The following is a 26789-nucleotide window of genomic DNA, read 5'->3' on the forward strand; positions in this document are numbered from 1 at the left end:
TCAGATTCTGTGTCTCTCTCTCTCTCTGACCCTCCCCCGTTCATGTTCTGTCTCTCTCTGTCTCAAAAATAAATAAACGTTAAAAAAAAAAAAAAAAAAAAAAAAAAAAGAATGTCTCATTTTCTTTAAGTTGGGAAATGGTGGTCATTTGGGTCTTTGTCCTTAATGATATCAGGGACTCTAATTTAGGGTAAGACTACAGTGACTTTGCAGAAACAGCTTGGTTGAAGGAGTGAATCACTTAGTAGACCATAAAGAAGTGTTCTACGTTTCCAAATAAGTTTCCAAAAGATGCTTATTTATCTGGTTGGTGAGTCAGAGAACTAAAAAGGCAAATACTTTGGACAGGTCTTGAGTAAGACAGGGAACAGATCAGAACTGAAGAAAATATATCTAATGACCAAGACAATAGAAAGCATGTGTTTTATAATTTTCTTTCTTTTTTCTTTTCTTTTTTATTGTTCCTTAATGTTTAGAAAATTCTTTTGAAATCTCAGCATGTTTTAGTTATGCTATGAGGAAAAATAGGAAATAAGATTTTGTGTATGTCTTAAAGTACATAATCATAACCTTGAAGATAAGGTGTGGCTTTGAGGATAAATACAGTGAGGAAAACCCTAAAGGAAAGGTGGAATTAATGGGGTGAAGGGACAGAGTCACTGCAGAGCAGCTCCCCAGCAGGGATTCTTTTCTCTTAGCTCACCTTGAGAAAACTGAGGGAATCCAGTAACATTTTATCTAGGAAAAGTGTTTTGATTACATCAACCCATTCATTCTATTGGATATCCAAAGATTTCATTTTAAATCACTTATGAAGGAGAGATCTGAGTTGAAGTTCCCTTCTGGCCTTATATTCCAACAAAGTAGGCCTTGGTTGCCATTCACTGATTAGAAAATATTTACTCAATTCCTGTTTTATTCTAGTCAATATATTCGGCACAAGGATACATATAAAATGCCACTTTCTAAGACTCTCCAGTCCTTGGACTAGGTTCCCCTTGTCGGTCTTTCCTGGTTTCATTTCCCATTTCATCTCTCTTGGATTCCATATCTCATTATTTTAGTCTTTCTTGCCAGTATCCTTAACTTATTTTTGTTATTGTCTTCCTAAGTTTGTATCTTCACAAAACCTCAATCCTGGAAGAATTTGCTGGAGGAAAAATAATTTACCTGTACAGATTGATGCCACTATAACTTAAAAATCTCCCATTTCTGTGGGGCACTCGGCACTTTTGTTTCCTGAGTTGGCTTTTTTGAATTCTCTGCTATGGCAATGTCAACCATTTCCATTTTTCTTAAACCTCTAGTCTTGCATTCTAATACTGTCTGTTCATCTCCCACCCAGAGAAGAAAATTGGAAGCTTCATAACTGGCTACCTTTCTTATCCAGAATAGACAAGAAAGAACAAATGTTTAAAATTAGTTTTGCATCCAGATTCTGCCACTTCCTGGGTGAACTTAATTGTCATGAGGCACAATTATGTCACCTGAAAGCCCTCATTAGATGTTGACAATTCCCTTCTTCCCCTCCTCCTCTTAATTTCCCTTTCCTCCTTAATTTTTTTTTCTTCTCTCTTCCTTCTAACATTCTATCTTCCTTTCTTCCTCTTATAGAGGAAGGTATATTAAAGTTAAACCTTTCATTTCAACTCTAGTTTCCATATTTTCTGCCCTTTCAGGGACCTTGCTTTATCCTTCTTCTTCTCCCTTCAACATCTTCTTTATTAACTCCTTTCATTAAGCATTTAAATATGTGTAAGCCGTTCTTCATAAAAGCAACATAAGCTTTTCTTAGACCCTTCGGCACTTCTCCAGTGGTCAAAGTCTCTGCCTCTTTCTCTTGTTATTTTTGAGGTGTATTTTCTGACTGTCTCCACTTGATAGTAGAGAATATTTCTGTTGTGTTTGTAGTGTGTGGACCTTGGACTAAGCATCTCTCATTCCCTCCTCAACTCTTTGATGTCTACCTTCTTCCACTGAACCTGCCTTTACCAATGCCTCTAGTGACTCGAGTTGTAAAATGCAATGGACTAGCCTTTTTTCCTTTTTTCTTGTTTTTGATAATATGGAAGATGTATATTTATACAACGTATGTTTCTTAAAATATAATTTATTGTTAAATCGGCTTACGTACAACACCCAGTGCTCATCCCAACAAGTGCCCTCCTCAATGCCCATCACACATTTTCCCCTCTCCCCCATCCCCCCATCCATCCTCAGTTTGTTCTCTGTATTTAAGAGTCTCTTGCGGTTTGCCTCCCTCTCCGTTTGAAACTTTTTTTCCCCACCTACCCTTTCCCCATGGACTTCTGTTAAGTTTCTCAAGATCCACATATGAGTAAAAATATATGATATCTGTCCTCTGACTGACTTATTTCACTCAGCATAATACCTTCCAGTTCCATCCACATTGTTGCTAATGGCATGATTTTATTCTTTCTCAACAATGGACTAGTCTTAATATCAACCTTATTTATCATTTCAGTAGTAGGCCTACTGGTACTCCCTTCTTTTAATACAGCTTTTATTTCTTGCTATCAATGAAACCACTCTGTCCCAACTTTTTCTTTCACCTTCTTGTCTTTTTTTTTTTTCTCTGATTACTTTTTGGGATTCCCTTTCTTTGTTTACTTATTAAGTATTGTCCTTTTTTAGTTCTAGCTTAGTCCTCTTATATTCTCAGTCTCTGCTCTTTCTCTTAATGGTTTAGCCACTTTCAGGGCTATGCTCTTTACTTCCATTTTATCTCTTGAATTCTGACCCCTGCTTTCTGGAGGCCTTCAGAAGACACAGTCATCATAGGGTCCATATGTTCACAAAACAACCCAGCAACTCCTGTCTCAGGTCTCCTCCTCATCCTGGGATCCCTAGTCAGAAACCTATCACCTTTGACCCTCTGTCTCTTGCACCTCCTATATCAAGTCAATCACCAAATTGCCAAGTCTACCTCCCAAATATATCTGTAGTATGTTCATTTTCCCCATCCCTACAGCCATTGCCATACTCAGATCAACATAATCTCTACCCTAGTTTGCCCAAGTGGATATTGGGGCTATAAATACTTCCTTCGTTTATAGTGGCAGTAGTTCTTAATTCTAGGAGGGATGCTTAAATATATCCTTGGCACTTAAGGAACCCCAAAAACTAATTTTTGCCTTGTGGTTTGGAGAAAAAAGTATACAAATGGAAGGAAGCTACTTTAACGATACTGAGAATTATTGTACAAAGCACTAAGCGAGATTTTTAAGAGAAGGCTAAACATTTTAACAATTGTGATGAAGAAGACAATAATTGATTACAAAATTTGGTAAGGGAGATGCTTTCATCGGGGATTTAAAAAAAAATCAGCCATCTTTGAATGGAGTGGCTACAGCAAATTGTCCAGGGAGTTAATTTTGAGCTGTGACCAGAAAAGTAGATTACATTTCCTTAGGACAGTCTAGAAAACCAATGAGTGTAGGAAAAAAGAAATCAGTGTGGGACAGAGGAATGATAAAATTAGTTTTGAATGTGTGGAGATAAGGTTTGTGTGTAAAAATGGCCAGCTATGGAGTCTGGAGGCATTGGTGAGACTGGCCTCTGCAGGGTGTCAGAGAATACTAGTCTGAATTTTTCTTAAAGGTGGGGGAAAACTGGATGCAACCTAAGCAGAGAAATAGTAATACCAACATTGTGATGTAAAGAAGGACCATGGGCCATAGTGTGGAGGATGGGTAGAAATAGAGAGTGCAGGGAAGACATTTTGGTAAGTGTTGTGCTAATCCAGGCGACAAAGATAGGAAATGGAGGCACTCATTTTAAATGGTGAACTCACTGAACAGAATGACCACAATCTGTTCCACTCTTCCTACTTCACTGTGCTCTGCTTTCAAGTGTTTGCTATTATAAAAAAAGTGACCCTGGACATGCATGACTTTATATTTTGTATTATTTTCTTAGAACAAATTGTTAGAAGTAGAACTAGTAGTTAATGGGTATGGATGGTTTTAGATTCATTGATGTAAGTTTGTGATGTGCCCTTCGAAGTATCTCTTCTGTAAATATTTTGAATACATTTTCCTCCCTTTTTTTTTGAAGAGCACACTTTAAGGAAACTGAAGGCATACTCTTTTCTCCCTGACATATTCTTTTAAATTTGATAATCTTTGATACTTTTTTCTCCTTTTTTCTTTTCTTCTAAATTATTTTAACATTTAATTATTTTTGAAAGAGAGAGAGAGAGAAAGAGTGTGAGTGGGGGAGGGGTAGAGAGAGACACACACACACACAGAATCTGAAGCAGACTCCAGGCTTCAAAGCTGTCAGTGCAGAGACCTATGTGGGGCTCGAACTCACAAAATGTGAGATCATGACCTGAGCTGAAGTCAGATGCTTAACTGACTGAGCCACCCGGCACCCCTCATTATTTCTTAAAAAAAAAAAAAGTTTATTTATTTATTTTTGAGAGAGAGAGAGAGAGAGAGCAAGGAGGGGAGGGGCAGAGAGAAAGAGGGAGACAGAATCCCAAACAGGCTCTGCATTGTCAGTGCAGAGCTGGCCGTGGGGCTTGAACCCACCAACTGTAAGATCACAACCTGAGTGGAAACCAAGAATCAGACGCTTAACCGACTGAGCCACTCCGGTGCCTCTCCCATTATTTCTCACAGAGGTTAAAACTTGAGATTTTTTTTTGGCTTGCTTTCTTTTTCTTGCACCCCATCATTAATGAAGTCAGAGTGTTTGGTAAATGCATTCGTGATTATACCTCAGACTCTAGCCAGTATACAGGAGACAAAACAATGATTTTTAAAGTATTGATATTAAAAAAGTAGCTGTTAGAGAAAATTGAAAGTAAATGAACAAAATCAGTGATATTTAGAATCTAAATAACACTGGTTAATACATTGAAGGGAAACTTATTAGGTCAAATTAGGGTCTAAATTTAATGCTTGGCACAATCCCTTTAGGTTAAGCCTCTTTTAGTTAATTTGATCAAGCCACTGGGTTGAAATGCAAAATGACAAACTTTTATTAAGCCATAAAACAACTTTCAAAAGCAACAATGTGATGAGAGAAACATGAATTATGAAAATTCTTGTAATATGAAACCTTCTTTGAGGCCAGTCCCATGTATGAGACAAAGGAGTCCTCTAATGGAATGACAGCAGAAACATTTCTGAAGTGGGAAAAGCCTCTCTGTTGGGAATGTCAAATCAAGTCAGGATCAACCTACTGTAGTGGAATTTTGAGACTGTCTAAGCTAAGCATGAATTGGATTTGCATATTTATGTCATGTGATCAAAATTAAATTGTGTATCTGTGCTTGTGTTCCTGGTTCTTCCAACCTGCCTTACGTCACCTCTCTCTATCTTCAGCGTATGTATCCCTTCTTCTTTTTAAGCTTAGCCTAGTTTCCCTGGCTGTGTGGAGACTGTTTATAAAATATTCTGCCTATTTAATAATAGTAGTACTATAGAGTCCAGGCATGAGTATATTCTCGGAACCCTTCCCGAGAATCCTCAGACTGCTTGGCATACCCTCACCTCTCTGAGAAGTTCCCCTAGTTTATTGTTCAGAATCTAGAGCTGTTCAGATAAAGGATTAGGGCCTGACTCAGTGAGAACCATCTCCCAAGAGCCAGGGGCCCAGGAAGTAACCTAGAATGGGGTATCTTTCCCACAGACAACCCCAGTAATGCAGGGTGCCTAGGGAATAATAATAAGGATTAATGTCTGTTTCAGTGCTTACTACATAGATCAGGCACTGCTTGTCCAACATGATGGTGCAACCAGGAGATCTGTAAATTGGAACTATATGGCTGAATGTCTGATAGATCAAGAAAAGTTTCTAAACTAGTTGGTAAACAGGTGCTGGTAAGAGTCCCTTAAGGTTCCCCCAACCCTCCAAACTTCTGTAGCTAACCTACTATTCCTCTTGGGCTTTTGGAACTTTCATGATCCATCAGCTAAAGAGTTAACATCTCACCCTGCAGGGGCCCTCTAGAACCAGCAATGATGCTTCCCAGCATCCCAGCAATGATGCAGGGGTATTCTGGTGGTGTTCATTAAGGATGGATGCATTAAGTATTTGTAATCTGGAGTCAATGTCTGGGTTCAAACCTTAGCTTTACCAATTATGAGAAATGTGATTTTGAGCTAGTTAATTAGTATTCCTTTGACTCAGTTGATAATATATTTATTGCAAGGGGTTGTTTTGAGACTAAATGAATTAATACGTGCAAAGCATTTAGAAGAGATGTGACATATAGTAGGTACAATAAAAGTATTTTTTATTTTTTATTAGCTGTAATAACAGTTAGATGTTTTGACCATCATGTCTCAGGACCACATTAAATACCAACGTTAGGGAAGAGATACGCCGTCACCGCTGCTCTCATTGTGCTGGGGGCCTCCAGAACTGCATATTCTGAGCAGCATTCCAGTCTTTTTGAGACCTGGCTGTGTAGTAGTTGAGAAACTTTCTTTTCTTCTTTACTTCCTACCTTATACTTTAAATTAATTGCCAACATTTAAAAAGCATAAAATTTCACAGGCGACTCTTATTAAAATGGACTTTCTCTAAACGGGCGTCTCTGGCATTTGGGAAGCAGAATGGCATTTTGGCAATCGGAAGACGTGTTTGTAAACTACATCTCTCACTCCCTCTTGAGGCCTTGGCAAATTATTCTGGGTCTCACTTTTCTCATTTGTAAAATGGAGATTCTATTACTGTGAGGCTTATGCTGAGAAATGTGCCTGACAAAGGGCTCGATTTTAGCACACTGCCATTCAATTGCAGGTTACAGTTTAAAGCTGAAGGAAATCTTTTTTTTTTTTTTTTAATTTTTTTTTTCAACGTTTATTTTATTTTTGGGACAGAGAGAGACAGAGCATGAACGGGGGAGGGACAGAGAGAGAGGGAGACACAGAATCGGAAACAGGCTCCAGGCTCCGAGCCATCAGCCCAGAGCCCGACGCGGGGCTCGAACTCACTGACCGCGAGATCGTGACCTGGCTGAAGTCGGACGCTTAACCGACTGCGCCACCCAGGCGCCCCAAAGCTGAAGGAAATCTTAAAGTCTATCTCATTTGATTCCTTCTATCTGTATATGAGGGATACCTAATGGGTCAACTAACACAAATGTTAGTCTGCTCAATTTTCTTTCATATTTACATACCTGACCAAGTATTTCCTTGTCTAAACAAGACTTCTGAATAAAGCTAGTCATGTATTTATAGAAACATTTACCAAAAGTACAATTATATGATGTATATTTCTGGCAATGCAATTTTAGAAATGTTGAATACGTACAATAAAATCAGGATATCACTGTCAGAATTCTTTCACAAGTGTATTGGAAAATATGTAAATAAAATGATAAACTGCTAGGAAAAATTAAACTCGTATATCTCACAATAAGTATCACATCATTCAAATATAAAATTGTCTGGAGTAGAGGGGACCACAATTTTCTAAGATGTGAAATTTTACTTTTATTTTATTTTATTTTATTTTATTTTATTTATTTTTTTAAAAATGTTTATTTATTTTTGAGAGAGCGCAAGTGGAGGAGGGACAGAGGATCCGAAGCAGGCTCCCCGCTGACAGCAGGGAGCCCCATGTGGGGGAACTCATGAACCTAGAGATCAGGACATGAGCTGAAGTCAGATGATGCTCAACCAACTGATCCACCCAGGCGCCCCTAAGATGTGAAATTTTAAAATGACAAAAAAAAGATTGCATCCTATGAAATATACCTTTTAAAACGTAGTAACAATAATAACAATGTGTCCTGATTACATATAAACACCAACAGGTTGAATTCTGTTTTCTTCTTTTAGCTTTTGGAGGCTGAACTGGTCTTATTGACAAATGTGTACAGCTGTTTCCCAGATAACTTGCTCCCAGATATAGAATCTTTCAGAATCTGCTCTTCAAAAAGACAATAGCTCAAAACATTTTAGACTATAGTTTTTGACCCTGACCCTGCCATTTATTTCTCCCTTCACACTACAATGAGGAGTTTGTAAAAAAAAAAAAAAAAAAAACATAAAAAATACTAATGTCTGCTTTTTTTTCTTATTTTTTTTTAATGTTAGCTTTCATGTCCTGGGACTGCAGGGGTGATTCTGCCCACTGTTGGCGCAGAGATGCCCGAGCTCTTCCCCCTTCAGCCCCTGCTTCACTGCCCAGCTCCTTGCTAGGAATAGCCTTTGACAGGTTTATTGAAGAATTCTGTCAAGGATTAGAACTTGATTGTAAAAGTGAAGTTATTTTGTTTTAAAATATTTTTCTTTACATTTTCCCAAGCTATAAAACTGTTTTGAGTATAACATTTGTTTTACCCATAAAAACTAATATGTACAAATGCAACTGCATTTTTTATTTTATTTTTTATATTTTAATTTACTTTTGAAGTAAAGTAAATATTGATGCAGTAAGGCTGAGGGTAAGAGAAAAGAAAGAATAGAATCAAATTCCTCGGGTACTTGTGCTTTTGGTCAAAAGGTTAGAGATCCAAAAAAAGATAGAAATCATAAAAAGAGGATTTTACGCTTAAATGGGTTTAGGCATGGATAATATAAAATATCCCAGAGTAAAAAATAAAGATTTAAAATCTTGCCTAGTTGGACAAAATCCCAATTTATTTAATTATATTTCTGTACCAGGTATAAAAGGAGTACAGAATATCCAGCCTGTAAACAGAATATTGGGCTTGTTAATTTTGAACTATTCAAGTGACAGAAGTGACAAAATTTACCTCATTATAAAAGTCTCTTACATTCACTTTAAAACTTAAGTATCCAGTCACCATGCTTTCCTGACATCCAGATTTAGTTGTGTGCACGATCTGTTATCTGGTTTTTGTTTATTAATTATTACAGGACACGAGAGATGAAGGTAATGAGACTGAAGCCAACAGGATGAGTAAATTAAGAAGAACAAGAAAGAAAGTTACTAAACAACATCTATTTTCAACTGAAGTAGGAGAAATGGATATATCCAACTCAAAAGGTAACTTAGTTACTCTTATCCCTCAGGAATATGATGTCAATTGCAATCTCTATTTAGTTCTCCTTTTTACAAAACCTTTTCTTTTCATCGAAGGGAGAAACAAAAACAAAGAAATGAAATTTAGTTCTACATAGGCAACACAAAAGATAGCAAATATAAGGGTATAACGTAAATATATAAAAATAACCAATCAAAATATTTAGAATGTAAAGGGAGCAGAACTAGGTTGATAGTGGGGCAAAAAGAGAGAAGACAACAGAGAGAACATATGCATAAGCAGGGAAGCACATTTCTGCTCTGAGATTGATTGCAAAGATCATTGCCAAGGATTTGGGAGGCCACAATAAAGATGTGGAACAAGTTTTCATACCACATGCTGGAATTTCAACCAAACTCAATAGATCTGAAACAGTGCTGAAGCTAGGAGTTAATCTGAACAAGAGATGCAATCCATGAACAGTGGTGTTCCAAGGCAGGGGCACAGGGATGGCTGGTACATGGTAACAATAAAAAGCAAGCAGGGTGCTCATCGATTTTATTGTTGCTTTAAAATTTTCTGCAGACCATGTACCCCCTTATGGCCTGCAACGGGTGCAGACCTTTCCCATTGCTCCTCATTCGGTATGTCACTGCCCAGGAATAAATTATTTTCTCAAAGATTCCTCTCCGTATCATGTTAAAAGACGGTTGAAAACCAAGGCAGTGTGTGTTTTAACATTTTTCTTTATTATTAAAGAAAGGATCAGATACCAAATGGTGTGCCACAAGTTGGGGGATATCAGCAAACCAGTTGTGGGACCTGGCTCTGCAGACTCTCATTTGCCACAAGATGACAAGGACTCTGAGAATCAGACAACAGTGATGAAACCCTCCCGCCTCAAAACATCAGCCAGTGCTCCTTGTAGTGAATTTAACACAAACTCCAGCCATTCTGGTAAGGACTGGGAAACAAACTCACGTGTCATTCTAGCCACTGCCCCCAAATTTGTATTTGAAATAGAAATAATGTGGCCTTCAACAGGCACATGAAAAGATGCTCAACGTCGCTCCTCATCAGGGAAATACAAATCAAAACCACACTCAGATATCACCTCACGCCAGTCAGAGTGGCCAAAATGAACAAATCAGGAGACTATAGATGCTGGAGAGGATGTGGAGAAACGGGAACCCTCTTGCACTGTTGGTGGGAATGCAAATTGGTGCAGCCACCCTGGAAAACAGTGTGGAGGTTCCTCAAAAAATTAAAAATAGACCTACCCTATGACCCAGCAATAGCACTGCTAGGAATTTACCCAAGGGATACAGGAGTACTGATGCATAGGGGCACTTGTACCCCAATGTTTATAGCAGCACTCTCAACAATAGCCGAATTATGGAAAGAGCCTAAATGTCCATCAACTGCTGAATGGATAAAGAAATTGTGTTTTATATACATAATGGAGTACCACGTGGCAATGAGAAAGAATTAAATATGGCCCTTTGTAGCAACGTGGATGGAACTGGAGAGTGTGATGCTAAGTGAAATAAGCCATACAGAGAAAGACAGATACCATATGGTTTCACTCTTATGTGGATCCTGAGAAACTTAACAGAAACCCATGGGGGAGGGGAAGGAAAAAAAAAAAAGAGGTTAGAGTGGGAGAGAGCCAAAGCATAAGAGACTGTTAAAAACTGAGAACAAACTGAGGGTTGATGGGGGGTGGGAGGGAGGGGGAGGGTGGGTGATGGGTATTGAGGAGGGCACCTTTTGGGATGAGCACTGGGTGTTGTATGGAAACCAATTTGACAATAAATTTCATATACTGAAAAAAAAAAAGAAATAATGTGGCCTTGATTGAGGAACGCTAGTCTCGGAGTCATCGAAGAATTTATATACCTATCATTTATAAAAGACCTCATAGTTTTCTTTAACCACTAGGCTGCTCATCAAGAAAATGGCGGGGTTGCAATGGATGATCTTTCTAGTCTTTTTTTTAAAGTGAAATTCTTTTAAGTTTCTGGCTTATTAATAGCTATATAAGTATTTTGGTCTATCTGTGTATGGGTTAAAAATCTCTGGGATCCAAGTGACAGAAAACAGTTAAAATGAAATATTGGGGCACCTGGGTGGCTCAGTCGGTTGAGTGTCCGACTTTGGCTCAGGTCATGATCTGACAGTCTGTGAGTTCGAGCCCACGTTGGACTCTGTGCTGACAGCTTAGAGCCTGGAGCCTGCTTCAGATTCTGTGTCTCCTTCTCTCTCTGTCCCTCCCCCTACCTCATGCTCTGTCTCTCTCTGTCTCTGAAAAATGAATAATCCTTAAACAAATTTAAAAAAGTGAAATATGTATTCCATAAGGGAATCCCTGATAAGAGGGTTGAACAAATAAGGTTTGAAAAGACAGAAATATGACAGGGTGTGAAGTTAGGTGTCCACCGTCGTTATTGACACCAATTGCAAGTTTGAGAATTCCCCAAGACTAATCCTAGTTTTGATAATTTGCTATAAGGACTCACAGAACTCATTGAAAACTATTACACTCAAGAATACAGTGAAAAAATACAGATTAAAATCAGCCAAGGGAAGAGACCCCAGCAGGGGGAGTCCAGGAAAGTTCGAAGCATGGTGCCTCCACTTGTCTTCTCCCAGTGGAGTCATGGACAGAACCACTCTTCTGACAATGATGTGTGACAATATGCATGGAGTATTGCCAACCAGGGAAGCTTACCTGAGTCTTGGTCTCCAGTCTTTACTGGAGCTCCATAGCGGGGTTCCATGTGGCAGACCTCAGTCTCCAGCTTCTCTGGGGGGTCAAGCTGATACAACATGACTCAAAGCTCCCATGAAAAATGACATTAGATTTTCTAGTGTGGCCCAGAGATCACAAACAAAGACACTCTCGTTAGTCAGGATGTTCCAAAGTCTTAGAGATTATCTTCCAGGAGCCAAGGGTAAGGAGGTCTCCTTTGGCAAGGTTAAATTCTTTACTACACACAGGTCCTAAGGAGGAACTAGAGCCTGAGAAGTGAATGCTATCAGGACTCCATATGTATTAGTTTTCCATTGCCACCATAACGGATTACCACAAATTTAGTAACTTAAAAGAATACAATTCATTACCTTATAGTTCTGTATGCCAGAAGTCAGGGTTGTCTCAGCTGGTTTCTCTGATTCAGATTTTGCAAGGTTGAAGTCAAGGTGTTGTCCATCTGGATTCTTATCCAGTGATTCTAGGCAGTTCATTCAGATGGTTGGGAGAATCCATTTCCTTGGGGTTGTAGGATTGAGGTTTATGTTTCCTTGCTGGCTGTCACCTGGAGTGGCCCTTGCCTTCTAGAAACCTCTGTGTGGTCCTGTGTCTCGGGACCAAGACAATCAGTCAAATCCTTCTCACGTTTGGAACCTCTCCAAATTCTCCTTCTTCTACATCTCTTTTCTCCTTACAGCTGGAGAAAGTTCTCTGCTTTTAAGAACTCACTTGGATAATCCAAGACAATATCCCAATTTTAAGGTTTATAGCCTTAATTGCCTGCAGTTTAACATATTCTTCAGGTTTCAGGACTTAGGATGTGAACATATTTGTGAGGCAGCTCTGCCCACCGTGGCATTTCTCATCTCTGCATTTCTTTGTGCGTTGGCTTTGTGAGTTTCTCCATGAGATGCAGGTGAGGGCTGACAGTCAAGCGTCAGGAACTATTGATGCTAATGCCACAGGGGCCAGGTAAATAATACAAATGAGTAAGGTGGGCTTGTATAAAGAAACAGTGATGCTGGCCGTGAGGAACTAGAGCAGAGGTTGACACACTGTGGCCCACAGGACAAATTCAGCCTGCTGGCCATGTTTTGTAAGTAAGGTTTATGTATTGTCTATGGCTGCTTTTGTGTTACGGCGGCATAGTTGAGTGGTTGCGAGAGCAGATACCATACGGTCTGCCAAGCTGCAAATATTTACTCTTTGGCCCTTTACAGAAAGCATTTGCCAACCCATGGATTAGAGGATGTGTGCCCCATTTCAGGCCACCTCAGAGCTCCAGCCAGTGGTTGCTATGGAGAAATAATTACCCAGTGGTACCAAATTTAATTTCTTCAAGAGAAGCTTGAACTGAAGATTTTTCTATGCAATTTTCAGATTTTCAAGTGTCAACTATTTTAAATGTTTCCAAACACTGTGAGACAACCAGTGAGAAAACATCTGCTAGCCATGAACAGTTTGTGACCCTTGTTTATATAGTCTCAGCCATAAAATTGAGATGAAATTTACCATTTCTTAGTCTTACATCAAAAAAATCTGTGGAAGGAATTTGTGCCATGAGCTCTCTTTGCACCAACCGACTATGACTAGGATTATGGGTATCATTATTAACTCAGTTTGGTTCATTCAGAAGTTCCCTCTTTGGCCCCAGGCTAGATTAATTTTTTTATAGGCCCAGAGCACCAAAAAGTTTATAGCTTGCAACAAACCACCACTACAGAATTTAAAGATATGTATGAAAAATCCATCCCCCAATAAATGCTAGAAATTTTAACATGGTGTTTTCTTCTCTGTGATACCACCCTGACTCTAAAAAAAGTTTTTTTTTTTAAGTTTATTTATTTATTCTGAGAGAGAGAGAGGGCACACACAAGCAGTGGGAGGGGCAGAGAGAGAGAGAGAGAGAGGGAGAGAGAGAAATCCCAAGCAGACTTTGTACTGACAGTGCATATAGCCTGATGCCTGGGGCTCGAACTCATGAGCCTATGAGATCATAACCTGAGCCGAGATCAAGAGGCCAACACTTAACTGCTTAACCAACTGAGTCACCCATGTGCCCCACCACTCTGACTTAAAAAAAATATTTTTTTCAAAGAAGGCCCCCCCTCCGGACTTTTTTTTATTGTTTTTGTTTTTGTTGCTGCTTTGTACTTGGTTATTCTGCCACCTGGGCTGACATGATACTTCTGGAGAGTGGGGTCACATTTGCTCTAAGAGGGTGTCTGTCAGAGAAGCCATGTGGAGGAAGGAGGGCAGGCCCTGGGAACGGAGTGTGGCACATCATCCAAGGCATATTCCATAAGCTAAATGTGTTGCACAGTACTCTTTGGTGCACTTTTCCCTTTTTAAATTGACATTTCTGAAAGCTCAAACACCTATTCAATCTGCCTTTTATAAGTGACCACAGCTTGTTCTCTATAGCTGAAATATGTCCTCATCGGCACTGAACACAGACAACATTTCTCCAAGGCATTTTAGTTGCTATAGAGCTTTGAAGTTTTATTTTAATTTTAATTTTTTTTGTAGTGTTGTCTTATCTCCCCCCCCCCCCAAACACTCACAGCAGGAAAACTTCCTCTGTAAAAGCAGATTGATTTAATTTATTAGTCCTCTGAGGGGATAGGAAAGGAGAACATCTCCCAGGAACCATACTGTAAGAAAAACAAATGAGTCCCCGAACTAGCAATTATCTGCCTGCTATTCATCATGTACATCTGGGAAGTCCTGACCAAAAGGTTTAATTGTAACTAACAAGTATGATTTATTTGAAGAAGAGAAATTCAGACAATGATACAGTAAGATTAGTTGATTCCTTGAAAATGAAATTAGATTGCATAGAATTCTCATATTTGATGGAAGAATTAAACTTTTAAATTAAAAAAAAAGATATCAAATTAACAAAACATGTGATGCCAATTTCTACTTCTTAATTAGATGAGGTCAAATCATGCAGGGTTTATTAATTAATTAATTTATTCACACACCCCTTTATGAAAGGATTAAAGGAGTGGTCATTGAGCATCTCTGATATGCTCGTACTGCTGCAGGTACCCGGGATACAGCAGCAAGTAAAGTGTTCTCCTGGAACTGACATGCAAGTGGGGAAAGACAGAAAGTAAACGTGATTATACAATATGGTGGGTAGTGATAGGGAGTCAAGAAAATGGAAATGAGATGATATATTGTTAGGGGTTGAATTATGTCTGCCCCAAATTCGTGGGTGGTTGGAATCCTATCCCCTCATACCTCACATTTTAACTGTATTTGGAGATAGGGTTTTAAAAGGAGTAATGAATGTTACTCTTCTTATGAGAAGAGAAGATTAGGACACCCAAAGAGGGAAGATCATGTGAAGACAGCCATTTACGAGCCAATGAGGGAGGGCTCTCAGAACAGACCAACTCTGGTTGACACTTCGAACTTAGACTTCTACCCTCTGGAAGTGTAAGAAAATAAATTTGTACATAAGTCGCCTGGTCTGTGGAATTTGTCTTGGCACCCCTAGCAAATGAATACATCTACTTATTGTCCAGCCACAGGGCAACTTGGCAATCTTGGAATGAATCAGGGGTTAGACCTGTCTGTACTGTGATCAGATCTCATAGAATTATTACTCCAGGTGATTATATTTTATTTATTTTCAGCACTTTTAACCATGGTAAAGTATACCACCTTTGCACTCAATGGCATATGTATTGTCTATCACTCCCCCATTCAATAATATAAAGCTGTATGAGGGCAGGGCTTTTTCTGGCTTCTTCCTAGGTGTATGTCCAATAAATAATAATAATAAATAAATAATACATGGTAACTAAACAACATATTTTGAGTGGATACATACTTTTCTTATTTTAAAAGAATGCATATTTATTGTAGAAATGTTAGAAGCTACATGTAAGGCAAAGAACTAATAAGATTGCCTGTGATTATATTACGGATGAACTAATAAAATGACCTTCCTCCTTTGATAGGAGATGAATACTGATTTTTTTATGTTGTTAAAATATTTATAGCTTATATATTAATTGCTTATTATTTTTAGAATACTGCTTGTCTGAAATTTTCCATATTTTATAATTTTTTAATGTTTATTCATTTTTCAGAGAGAGAGAGAGAGAGAGCAGGGGAGGGGCAGAGGGAGAGGGAGACAGAATCTGAAGCAGGCTCCAGGTGTCAGCACAGAGCCCAATGCAGGCCTCCAACTCACAAACCGTGAGATCATGACCTAAGCTGAGGTCAGCCCTTAACTGGCCCCAGAAGTTTTCCATATTTTAAAATGCTTGTCACTTTTATTTCTGTAAAGAGAATTGTTCAACCTGGACAGAACACCCAATACTTCAGGATAGGTTGGGAAGACAGCAACTGCTAATTTAGCATGAAACATTGTAATTGCTACAGCTTAATTGTTTGTGTTAAATGGAAGGTAGTTATAAAGCCTCAGGAGTCTCAGAGTAGCCAAATGTATCAGTGACAGGACATTATCTCTAATATATTTGTAGAGGTGGAACCAGTAATTTGTTTTCCTCATGCTTCACATACTTAAAATCTGCTTAATCTGTGTTTTTAAACTGTCAATCTTTATGCCTATTTTTAAAGCCAATTATATATCAAAAAAGGATATTCAGGTATCACGTTAAAATTATAGCTGCTCAACATCAGTGATGTGACAGATTGATGAGTATTCAGATTCAGACATGATCATGGTACCATTACTAGGGTTAGAGTAATTGTGTTCACTTTATGCGTTTCAGAAGCACTTATATGATGCTTAATGTCTGCCAGGGATTGTTAAATAACTTGTTTAATCATCACAGCAAGCCTATGAAGAGGGTAATATTGTATCAGTGAGAGAGCCCAGGCACAGAGAGGATAAAAAAAGTGTCTAGGGCACAGGCAGGATTCCGAGGGAGGCAGACAGGCTTCAGTGTGTGTGTTGAATCATCACAGTCCGCTACCTCTCCTCAAAGTTTGGACAGTAGCTAACATGTATGATGTGTATTATGTGCCAGATCCTTTAGATCTATGTGCTTTATATATATTCATTCACTTTATGGTAACAAGTCACCAACTGGGAGTTAAGAGGTCTGGTTTCTAGTTTCAATTTCAGCACTGGATTGAGAGCATGATTTGGACTACCTTACTGTACCTCTCTGGGACTCAAGCTAGACAGTTAGTTGAATTAGGTCATTTATCTCCAAACTCTCTTCTAGCTCTGAAGTTTTAGAATTTGCAGTCTACCTTAAATGCCTTGAAAATATATACATACCTACCTACACATGCACACACACATAGACACACACACACACGCACATTTGGGGTTAGGTTTCTGGTTTTAAAATTGAATACTCACTCTAGATTTTTCCTCTCTTACACTCTCATCCTTGAAGAACCCTTTTGTTTGCTCACTCACACTGATTTTAAAGTTTAAATCTGACAGAGACATGTAGATGTCTTAGATTTAGATGCCATTATAAAATCCTTTTGGCAAACAAAACAAAAAACACAAAATGGAAACCCGCAGAAAATACACAAAAACCAAACACTTTTGCCTTTAATCATACAGGAACTTCTAATGAAGGCATTACTAGTTAGTTCAAGAAGCTCAGTCTTTTCAATGATAGTCATCTGTATGCAGACTTGTGTGGTGCCTTATTCACATAAGGTTATCTTTCACCTACCCCCAAGTGCTAAACAGTCTCTAAGGCTGTTTAGAGACCATGTTCTTGGGAATATGGTAAAGGCAGGGAAAGAAAGGTAAGATTCCCAATTCTAAGCCAATAACATGAGTATATGATGCTTTTGTTAACAATCATGGTGACGAAGCCACTACTGTGTAGCTTCCTTTTGCTTTTCAGTTCATCGTGATCTAACTACTTAGGGCCATTCTCTATTTTACAGATGACACCAGAGATGGCACTCAGCTTCCGACCACACCCCATATCTCCTCTAGAATGAAGCACATTAAGCAAGAGATGGTCAAAAATCACCTACAGTTTGTGCGATTTGAAGCAACAGACCTCCATGGTGTGTCCAGATCTAAGAGTATCCCTGCACACTTTTTCCAAGTGAGTTTTACAGGTGGAGTTAAGATTAAATGTAATTTCACGACCATGAGCAAGCAAATGGTCCTAACTAATCTTTCTTATTTTCTTGTAATCTATACAGTAATTAAAGCTGAAAAACAATAATTTATTTTCTTTCTTGCTTGTCCCTCCCCAAACACATTATTGCTCCCTAAGGAGCTGAACATATACTTTCAAGGCCCAAGCAGCAATTCCTTTACCCGATAGAAATACAAAACTAATTAAGACTGGTAATTTTAGTTTTTCTGCCTTGAATAGTTTCCCTCTATAGAATTATCTTTTCTCTCTTGCTGCAATTATGAAGATTATATTTTGTTTGACATGAGAAAATTGCAACAGAAGACCCAAGAGCAAATATCAAATGAAAAAAAAAGATTAAATAGTAAGAATTTGCTAGATAAAAAGAACATCCCTTTCAGCTTCTAATTCTGATAAGAAAATACCTTATTGTTGTTGGATGACTTAATGAATATGATTAAATTCTTGAAAATAGTGATATTAAGAAATATTGTAGTTTTGGATATGTTTTGAGACTTTTTGAGATTTTTTTTCCAGTTTATGTCATGTGTTTTTTTAATGACTGATTTATTGCATCACTGAAACATTTCTTAGAAGGAAGGGATGTTAGTATTACATATGAAAGTGTAAAAGTTAAGTATCCTTGAAGTTTATTTTTAAGAGATATCTTACTTTTATCACTTTAATATTAAATTGTAATTTTATCATTTGTTTTATTTTGGGAAAAACTGAGCATCCCAAAAACACTTTTTTTTTTTTTTACAAGAATTCCAACAGGTTCAAATTTGTTTCTTAAAAATTTTCAACTTCACTCATCATCAGGGAAATGCAAGTCAAAACCACAATGATATATAATCTCACACCTGTCAGAATGGCTGGTACCCAAAAGACAAGAAATAACAAGTGTTAAAAAAAAAAAAAAGAAATAACAAGTGTTGGCAAGGATGTGGAGAAAAGGGAGCCCTTGTGCACAGTTGACGGGAATGTAAATTGGTGCAACCACTGTGGAAAACCACAGTATAGAGATTCCTTAAAATATTATAAGTAGAAATGCCATACCATTCAGTAATTCCACTACTGGCTATTTACCCTCCAAAAATGAAAATACAAATTTGGAAAGACATATTACCCCTACGTTTATTGTAGCATTATTTACAATAGCTAAGATACGGAAACAATCTAAGTGTCCATTGATAAATGAATAAAGATGTGGAACACATATACAGTGGAATATTTCTCAGCCACAAAAAGGATGAGATCTTGCCACTTGTGACAACATAGATGGATCTAGGGGGTATTATGCTAAGTGAAATAAGTCAGATAAAGAAAGAAATACCATATGATTCCATCTACATGTGGAATCTCAAAAAAAGAAAACAAAGGAGCAAACAAACAAACAAGCTAAAACGGATTCATTGAGAACAAACTGATAGTTGCCAGGGAGTATGGGGTAGGGGATGGGTGAAATAGGTGAAGGCAATGACAAAGTACAAAACTTCCAGTTATAAATACGCCATGTGGATGAAAAATGCAGCAAAGGGAATATAGTCAATAATATTGTGATAACGTTGTATGGTGACAGACGGTGGACTTTGGTGGACTTTGTTGTGATCCAAATTTCAGTTATTATAGAGATTTAAGCTATTTTGCAAGAATTAGTATTGAATTCCTGGTGATCTATATTGGGGTGTGAAGTTGTTCTAGTGCTTTATATATATACAAGGTAACTTAATTTGTGGTCATGAACATGACATGTTTGTATATATTTATATATTTCCCCCTACTAATAGAGTAGTTTGAATCAGAATGTCCAGAAACGAAAAAAGAAAATGATAGTGTTAACAAAGACTGCTCGGAAAAATACAGATTAAATCGTTTGAAGAATACAGTGTGACTTTTTACTATTCTTTAAATTTGTGAAGGCCTAGTGGAATGAAATGGTAACAAGCCGTTCTTTATTGTTCACAATCAAGTGAGTACAAACAGATTTAAATTGCAGGAACTCTTGGAAGTCTCATGAGTAAAATAATATTACTCCTCATGTTAGATACATACGAAATGACAGATTTTCAAATGAAGAAATTGAAAAGTAGGGAAATAATATTATTTCTTACAGTAAAAATTCAAATGAAAGGATTTTATATTAAAGTACTCTAAAATTCCACAATATGTATGTGTGTATACAGGTCCTTGAGGGAGTTGAAAAATTAAGCAGGCGCTGAATAACTGAATAGTGCTTGACTTTCTCTACTTTATTACTGGCAAAAGCAGATTTGGATCAGCTAAGCCAAATGGCATTTGAAAACATGTGTATAGATGGTGGAAAGTGAAGGAGACAGTGACTTAAGGTCAAAGGCAGAAGAGGGACCAGTAGATTGCCTCTACTAGCTTTGGCCCCTTTTTGGTACCCATGCTCTTTGGGATTGGAGGTAATATAAGAAACAATTTGGCTCACAGAATGTTAGTATGTTTTATTAACCTCATGATGCACACTGACATTATGGGAACCAGACTTTATATTTAGCTTTCTCTACCATCAGTGTAACCTTCAACACATGAAGCCTTGTTATACTGCTATGACACTATTTCTAGAAATTGTTTTATGTGTCTGCTCAACTTTATAACCTCATCATGTCCCTGTTGTCTGGCACATAGCAAAAGTTAAATAAATGACCAAATCTATTGACCTCAAGAGGTATATAGCTAGAAAGTGTCTTAGCAATCATCTAGTCTAACACTTTTGTTTCACAGACACGGAAGCCGATGGCACATAGTCCAGTGATTTGCCTACCTTCGCATAGGTAATTGGTGAAACACCTAGGGCTAGAAGTCAGATTTGGTAACATCCAGTTCATGGCTGACTTGAAGGCTATAACATTTTGGAACTCTAGCTCACGGGCAAAGTTTCTGGAACTGTGAGGCTGCGAGGCAGTCATTCTTAGTGGGCTATAAAAATGACTGAAGACAGAAGTGCAGCTTTCAGTAGACCCGGTTCCTCTGGTGTTAGGATGTCTGTCATGTGTGTCCTAGAATAGGATAATTGTCATGTGTGTCCCAGGATTGACCCATACTAGTCTCTCTGGGAAGAACTGAGGATTCTCAGTTAACTGTGTGGATTACAATAGAATAAGCCAAAATAAAATCTTATCTGAAGTATTAGCAACTATGCCATAAAATAAAAAGTGCTTTGAAAAGGGCTAGGTTATAATCATTTCGAATAATTTCATATGGCTTTACCTTTGTTGTTTGTGATAAAGACATTTTATCATTGTGCCTTTTATTTAGGATTGTTACTTTCAGATCCAAGAACATATAAAGCCTTGAAGGCTAAAAAGGTTAACAGTTGCTTATAAAAGTAACGTTGGGGGTTTATTTTTAAAATATTTGAAATTTACTTGATACTAAGCTAATGTTACCCAGCAGACATTAGACACAGTTTTTTTTTCCTCATCAGCAGTGTCTCACCCCCACCTCCACCCTTTTGTTTGTTTTCAAGTTTCAAAGCCTGATTGCTGTGTCTACTTTCTTTAGGAAAAAGTGATCCATGGCGTTTGCATGCCTCGAGGTTATCTTGAATTGATACCGAATCCTAAGGACGACGAAGTGGATCACATAAGAGCAACATGTTTTAATAGTGACATAGTCCTGATGCCAGAGCTCTCAACCTTTCGAGTGTTGCCATGGGCTGAGAGAACGGCAAGAGTGATATGTGACACATTCACTGTGACCGGTGAACCTCTTCTGACTTCCCCAAGGTACATTGCCAAGAGGCAACTGAGCCAGCTACAAGATTCTGGCTTTTCCTTGCTCTCTGCCTTCATCTATGATTTTTGCATTTTTGCCGTGCCTGAAATTATCAATTCAAAGACCATATCTTTTCCTGCTTCAACGTTGCTAAATAATCATGACCAGCCTTTCATCCAGGAACTCGTTGATGGTTTGTATCACACAGGAGCCAATGTTGAGAGCTTTTCCTCCTCTACCAGGCCTGGTCAGATGGAAATCTGTTTTTTGCCCGAATTTGGCATCAGTGCAGCTGATAATGCATTTACCCTCAGAACAGGTGTCAAAGAAGTGGCAAGGAAATATAACTACATCGCCAGCTTTTTCATTGAGACTGGATTCTGCAATTCAGGAATTTTGTCTCACAGTCTCTGGGATGTCGATGGGAAGGAAAACATGTTCTGCAGCAGTTCTGGGATTGAGGAGCTCACGATCACTGGGAAAAAATGGTTGGCAGGACTCTTGAAGCATTCTGCTGCTCTCAGCTGCTTGATGGCTCCCGCTGTTAGCTGCCGAAAGCGTTATTCTAAGGAGAGTAAAGACCTCAAGGACAGTGTGCCTACAACGTGGGGATACAATGATAACAGCTGTGCTTTTAATATCAAGTGTCATGGTGAGAAAGGCACCCGGATAGAGAACAAACTGGGCTCAGCCACTGCGAATCCTTACCTGGTGTTGGCTGCTACTGTTGCTGCAGGCTTGGATGGACTTCAAAGCAGCGATGGTGTCCTGGTTGGTCCAGATGACAGCACGGACCTCTATCAGTCAAAACCTTCCGAGATTCCTTTGAAACTGGAAGATGCTCTTGTGGCACTGGAGGAAGATCAATGCCTGAGACAGGCTCTCGGGGAAACTTTTATTCGCTATTTTGTTGCCATGAAAAAATATGAGTTGGAGAATGAAGAAACAGATGCAGAGAGAAACAAATTCTTAGAATATTTTATTTAGAATAGCACCCTTAACTATTCTTTCAGAGATGTGATTTTTACTTAAGTAGTTGATCTCCCAGAAAGAAAAGATTGGATTTTTATAATTAACAACAAAAAGACTACAAATGCTTTCGCTCTTTTTTGTCCCCATGGAGTATTTGACAGATATGAAGTGGGACTGCTGAGAGATTCTGACAGTAGAAACAAACAATAAAGTTGTGGTGCGGCTGTATTATGCAAATTTACCAGGTCTTGTCAGTCAGTCATCATTTCCTCCGTGTATGTTGACCTACATAGAAATATGCAGTTATTTTGGGCAACAGATACATTCACACAATAAAAGAAGTCTTAAGAATTACAAAACAGAATTTAAATGACTAAAAAACCCAAAGGATTTCAATTAATTTCAATTATACACATAGGTTGTGACTGCCAGAAAGACAAAAATGCTTACTAATACAATCTCACTAATCAAGACCTCTGGAGGACAGGTGCTCTGTTTCCTGCCCTTTCCCCACCCTTCTGCCATTACCCTTCCTGTTGGCCAACCTGCAGGTGATGTGGCGAGGGTGACACTCCTGGGAATGGAGCCCGCACAAGATGGAGTAACAACATGGAAGCTGTTTTGTGAAGCAAATTTTGCAAGCATCATTGTGATCTTTCTAAATAAGTTAAATGAGTTTTCAAAAATATGTCATGATGACAAGTTAGCAGAAGTTTTCACCTATATCCCTTCTTTTCACTGTTTTTTTACTAGTTTCTGAAAGGCCTGGGAAGTTCAGGGGTATAATGTCCATGAGGAACAAATCCATAAGAAATAAAATTTGGCTGGGAACAATGAGGTCAAATATTTGAAAGTCATGAAAATTTTTCTTTAAGAAATATCTCATATAGAATCCCATGCATAAAACACAGGTGGAATGGGTATGTGTGGCAGGCGGGTGGGGGGCGGGATGGTTGGGCTCTTCATGCTTCCTTCTGTTCTTTGAAGATGTCTGTAGTGCTTTGTGAAGTGTCAGAGCAACTGCCTATATAAGAAGGCTATGCTTGCAGCTTAAGTTTATCTTTAGATGACTGATTCTACTGCCCACAGAGGTTGGTATGTCCCAGAGAATATTAAATGTTCCAGATCTTCATTTGAATGAGATAATATTGCTAACTATCCCTAAAGTGTAGCTTCATTGGGAGGAAATCCAAAATCCACTGACTAGCAAGTGAAAACCCTATTCTACTGCTTAGGATCAAACAAGAGATTTTATGTTCAATTAAAACTGACAGTGGCCTCAGTTTAGATAGCAAACACAAGAGCAGAGGATTAGACTTGGCTCAGATCCTCCTATTCAAATTCATAGCACCCAGTAGCTTAAACAGTCAAAGTCGCCTGTCCATCACTAATTGCTGCCCTCTTTTCTCTGTTGAGCAGGAGAATAACGTTCTTGGTGGATTAAGAGGTAGAGGGCAAGGTGGTGCTGGGTGAGTGGAGAAGGAAAGGAATCAGCCCAGAAACTTCTGAGAATGGAATCCCACACATTACATCATGGGAAGGATGGCAGGGAGGAACCCCATGGCAGCTCGCTAGTTATTTGCCAATATTCATTCTCTCTCTGTTCCCCATAGTACCACCTAAATGTGTCAGTTGGAACGCATGATGGAAAATAAAAATGACGTTTCTGAGTTCCACTGTGGCTGAGTGTGGTCATGTGATTAGATTCAGGCCAAAGAGATGTAAGTACAAGTGCTGCATGGAAACTCTGGGAAACTTCTTTAAAGGGCAGACTCTGTTTCCCACCCTTTCTCTATCTTTCTGCCTTTGCCATTCCTGTTGGTTAACCTGCAGGTCTTGCAGCTAGAGTAATGCCCTCGGGAATGGAACCCACACGAGATGGAGTTACAAGGTGGAAACTCTGCTCAATGGCCTACATTGAGATTTTTACCTGGGAGAGAAGGAAACTCTCCTCTAAGGTGCAGTGATTTTGGGTCTTTGTTTATGTGACAAAACTTATCTTCCTACTTGTGTGTGTGTGTGTGTGTGTGCACGAGTGCATGTGCCTGAGTTGTATGTGTGTATATACGTGTGTGGGGGACATTTGGGGAATTTGAGAATGAAAGAATAAAGATATAAGAAACAGTGAAAGACTACTTCCTCAATCTTTCCACTTCTTGAGAATCTGAATCAGAAGGATCCACGTGTGTAAAAAAAACTGTACTATCTCCCACCCTAACAGAGCTGTATAGAAACTTCTGTCATCCATGGGCCTTCATGAAACATGGCTAGTGTTTTGGCTTGTTTTTTCCACAACAGATAGAAGGTGCTATAAAAATTCTGCTAATCAAGTTGTTATATCAGTGTGTGTGTTTGTGTGTATATATATATATATATATATATATATATATATATATATACATATATATATATATGTATATATATATATATATATACACATATATATATATGTATATATATATATGTTATATCAGCATAACCTAAAAAAAACTACAAAATTCAGGATGGCAATGTGAGGAAATTATGTAACCAGGAATAATACCTTTGATGTTAATTGTACCATAGTGAGTTGACAAAAAATGTTCAGCTGATCTTACAACATAATTTGGTGTGGTAATCTTCACAGAGATTTCCTTTAGGTGTGGGCTGATGTATATTCTTGTTTTTAAAGGTAAAACCAAAGTAACATTGGCCAAGAGTAAAGTTGAGGGTTAAAGAAAAATTGTGATAGATGTAAAAATGGAATGATCTGTTTCTTTTCTATTTCTTTACCTGTTTACATGCTTTCTATTTTTGAGGGGACTTTCTGCTAATGCTTCTAGCTTTTAGGTCTAGGCAAAAGGGCCAGATACTCACTCAGTAGCATTTATTGGGCACATTTTGTGTGCTAACTCTTCTGCTGGGAGCCACAGTACCAGAGTAGACCCAGAAAAAAAGATGAGAAGACAGTGAAAGTGTTTTGGATCTGTGTATCTTGAGCAGAACAGAATAATTTTTTTTGATAGACCTAATGCTGAAGAAACTATTTGGAAGGCTGCTTTATGGCTTGAAAAGGATGCTTTATGAATCTCTTTACAGAAATTACTTTCTTATTTTCATTAACTATAATTGTTCTAATCAAAGCTTAGGGGAAAATGTGATTCCTGAATTTAAAGTTGGTTATTAAATGAGTATACATAAGAAATGTAAATTAAAAACTATAATGTTTTAAGACCAGAAACTAAAACATTAGTATCATAGTAAGAAGTTTCTATTTTCAAGGACATTTTATGATCTAAAATTTCATTTTACAGTGTCTGAATCATAACGAAGCTTGAAATGATGATTTGAAGGCAATAAAAGACCCAAAAACTTTAATATGAATAAAAATTGAAAGTGCACACACAGTAAGACCTGAACTTATCAGCAATGTGCAACAGTCTATTGACATATATCCGGTCTCTGTTTAACAATATAGACTTACCAATATGTTTGTGATATAAGTCTTACGGGGCAATACCTTTCATCTTGGGTTTCCCACTACAAGAGTTAGAACCAGTGTCTCTAAACACTACATATATGCAGAGTGCCCTACATCTTCTCTGTTAACATGCTCCACATGTTACCTTTAGTTAGCAGTTCATACGGCGGATTTCCTATGGATGTGAGTTTCAAGAATGAAGGACACAGATCTTATTCATATTTTTGTTTATATTTCCTATTCCTTGTAGATGTTCTACAAGGAATTCAATAAATGCTTAATCAATCCATCAATCAGTCAATCAATGTATATAGTGTAAGCATAATGGAGTTCTATGCTTGTCCAGTATCATACTCTTACAAATATTCATATACCCAGAGAGAGTGAAAAGTAGAAATGGGGACAGCTGAGAGAATCCATGATTTGTGCTTTGTTATTAGCCCTAAACGTTCTGCCGTTAGATGTACTTCTTCAGTTTCTCTGTTTCTAGGAACTCTTGGGTAAACAATTTGATCAGCTTGATGGGGATCTTAGAAGAAAACAACAAACAAACGAAAAACAAAAAACAGAGAGCAAGGTGGAGTGATCATGCTTTTTGGCCACATTGAACCCTTAAGTAACTTTCTTATGTTTGTAGAATTCCTCACTTTTTGTCTCCTGTTGTCCAAAGTAGAAGTTAGAATCTCACCTTTCCAGTTTTTCTTGCAGCCTTGGTGCAGGCTCTGCCAATCAGATGCAATAATTCAACCCTTGTGGACTTCACTCTGGGTAAACCTGAGGAGGCAG

At 38.2% G+C, this 26789-nt stretch overlaps 1 protein-coding gene across 3 annotated transcripts in view; it reads left to right on the forward strand.

Moving 5' to 3' along the window:
* LGSN (lengsin, lens protein with glutamine synthetase domain) overlaps positions 1–22784 on the forward strand; it is a 28852-nt gene extending 6068 nt beyond the window's left edge. For 2 of the 3 annotated variants that reach the window (XM_019417639.2, XM_053904770.1), the window contains 4 exons: positions 8865–8994; positions 9731–9928; positions 17625–17791; positions 21359–22784. In XM_019417639.2, the coding sequence (XP_019273184.2) occupies positions 8865–8994; positions 9731–9928; positions 17625–17791; positions 21359–22558 (1695 nt within the window). In that variant the 3' untranslated portion in view covers positions 22559–22784. The remainder of the gene's footprint in view (positions 1–8864; positions 8995–9730; positions 9929–17624; positions 17792–21358) is intronic. The other variant, XM_053904771.1, reaches the window with a different exon arrangement.
* The last annotated feature ends 4005 nt before the right edge of the window (positions 22785–26789 follow it).

This window comes from Panthera pardus, unplaced genomic scaffold (genome assembly GCF_024362965.1).
Source record: "Panthera pardus isolate Hobbes unplaced genomic scaffold, ASM2436296v1 HiC_scaffold_17, whole genome shotgun sequence".
NCBI lineage: Eukaryota > Metazoa > Chordata > Mammalia > Carnivora > Felidae > Panthera > Panthera pardus.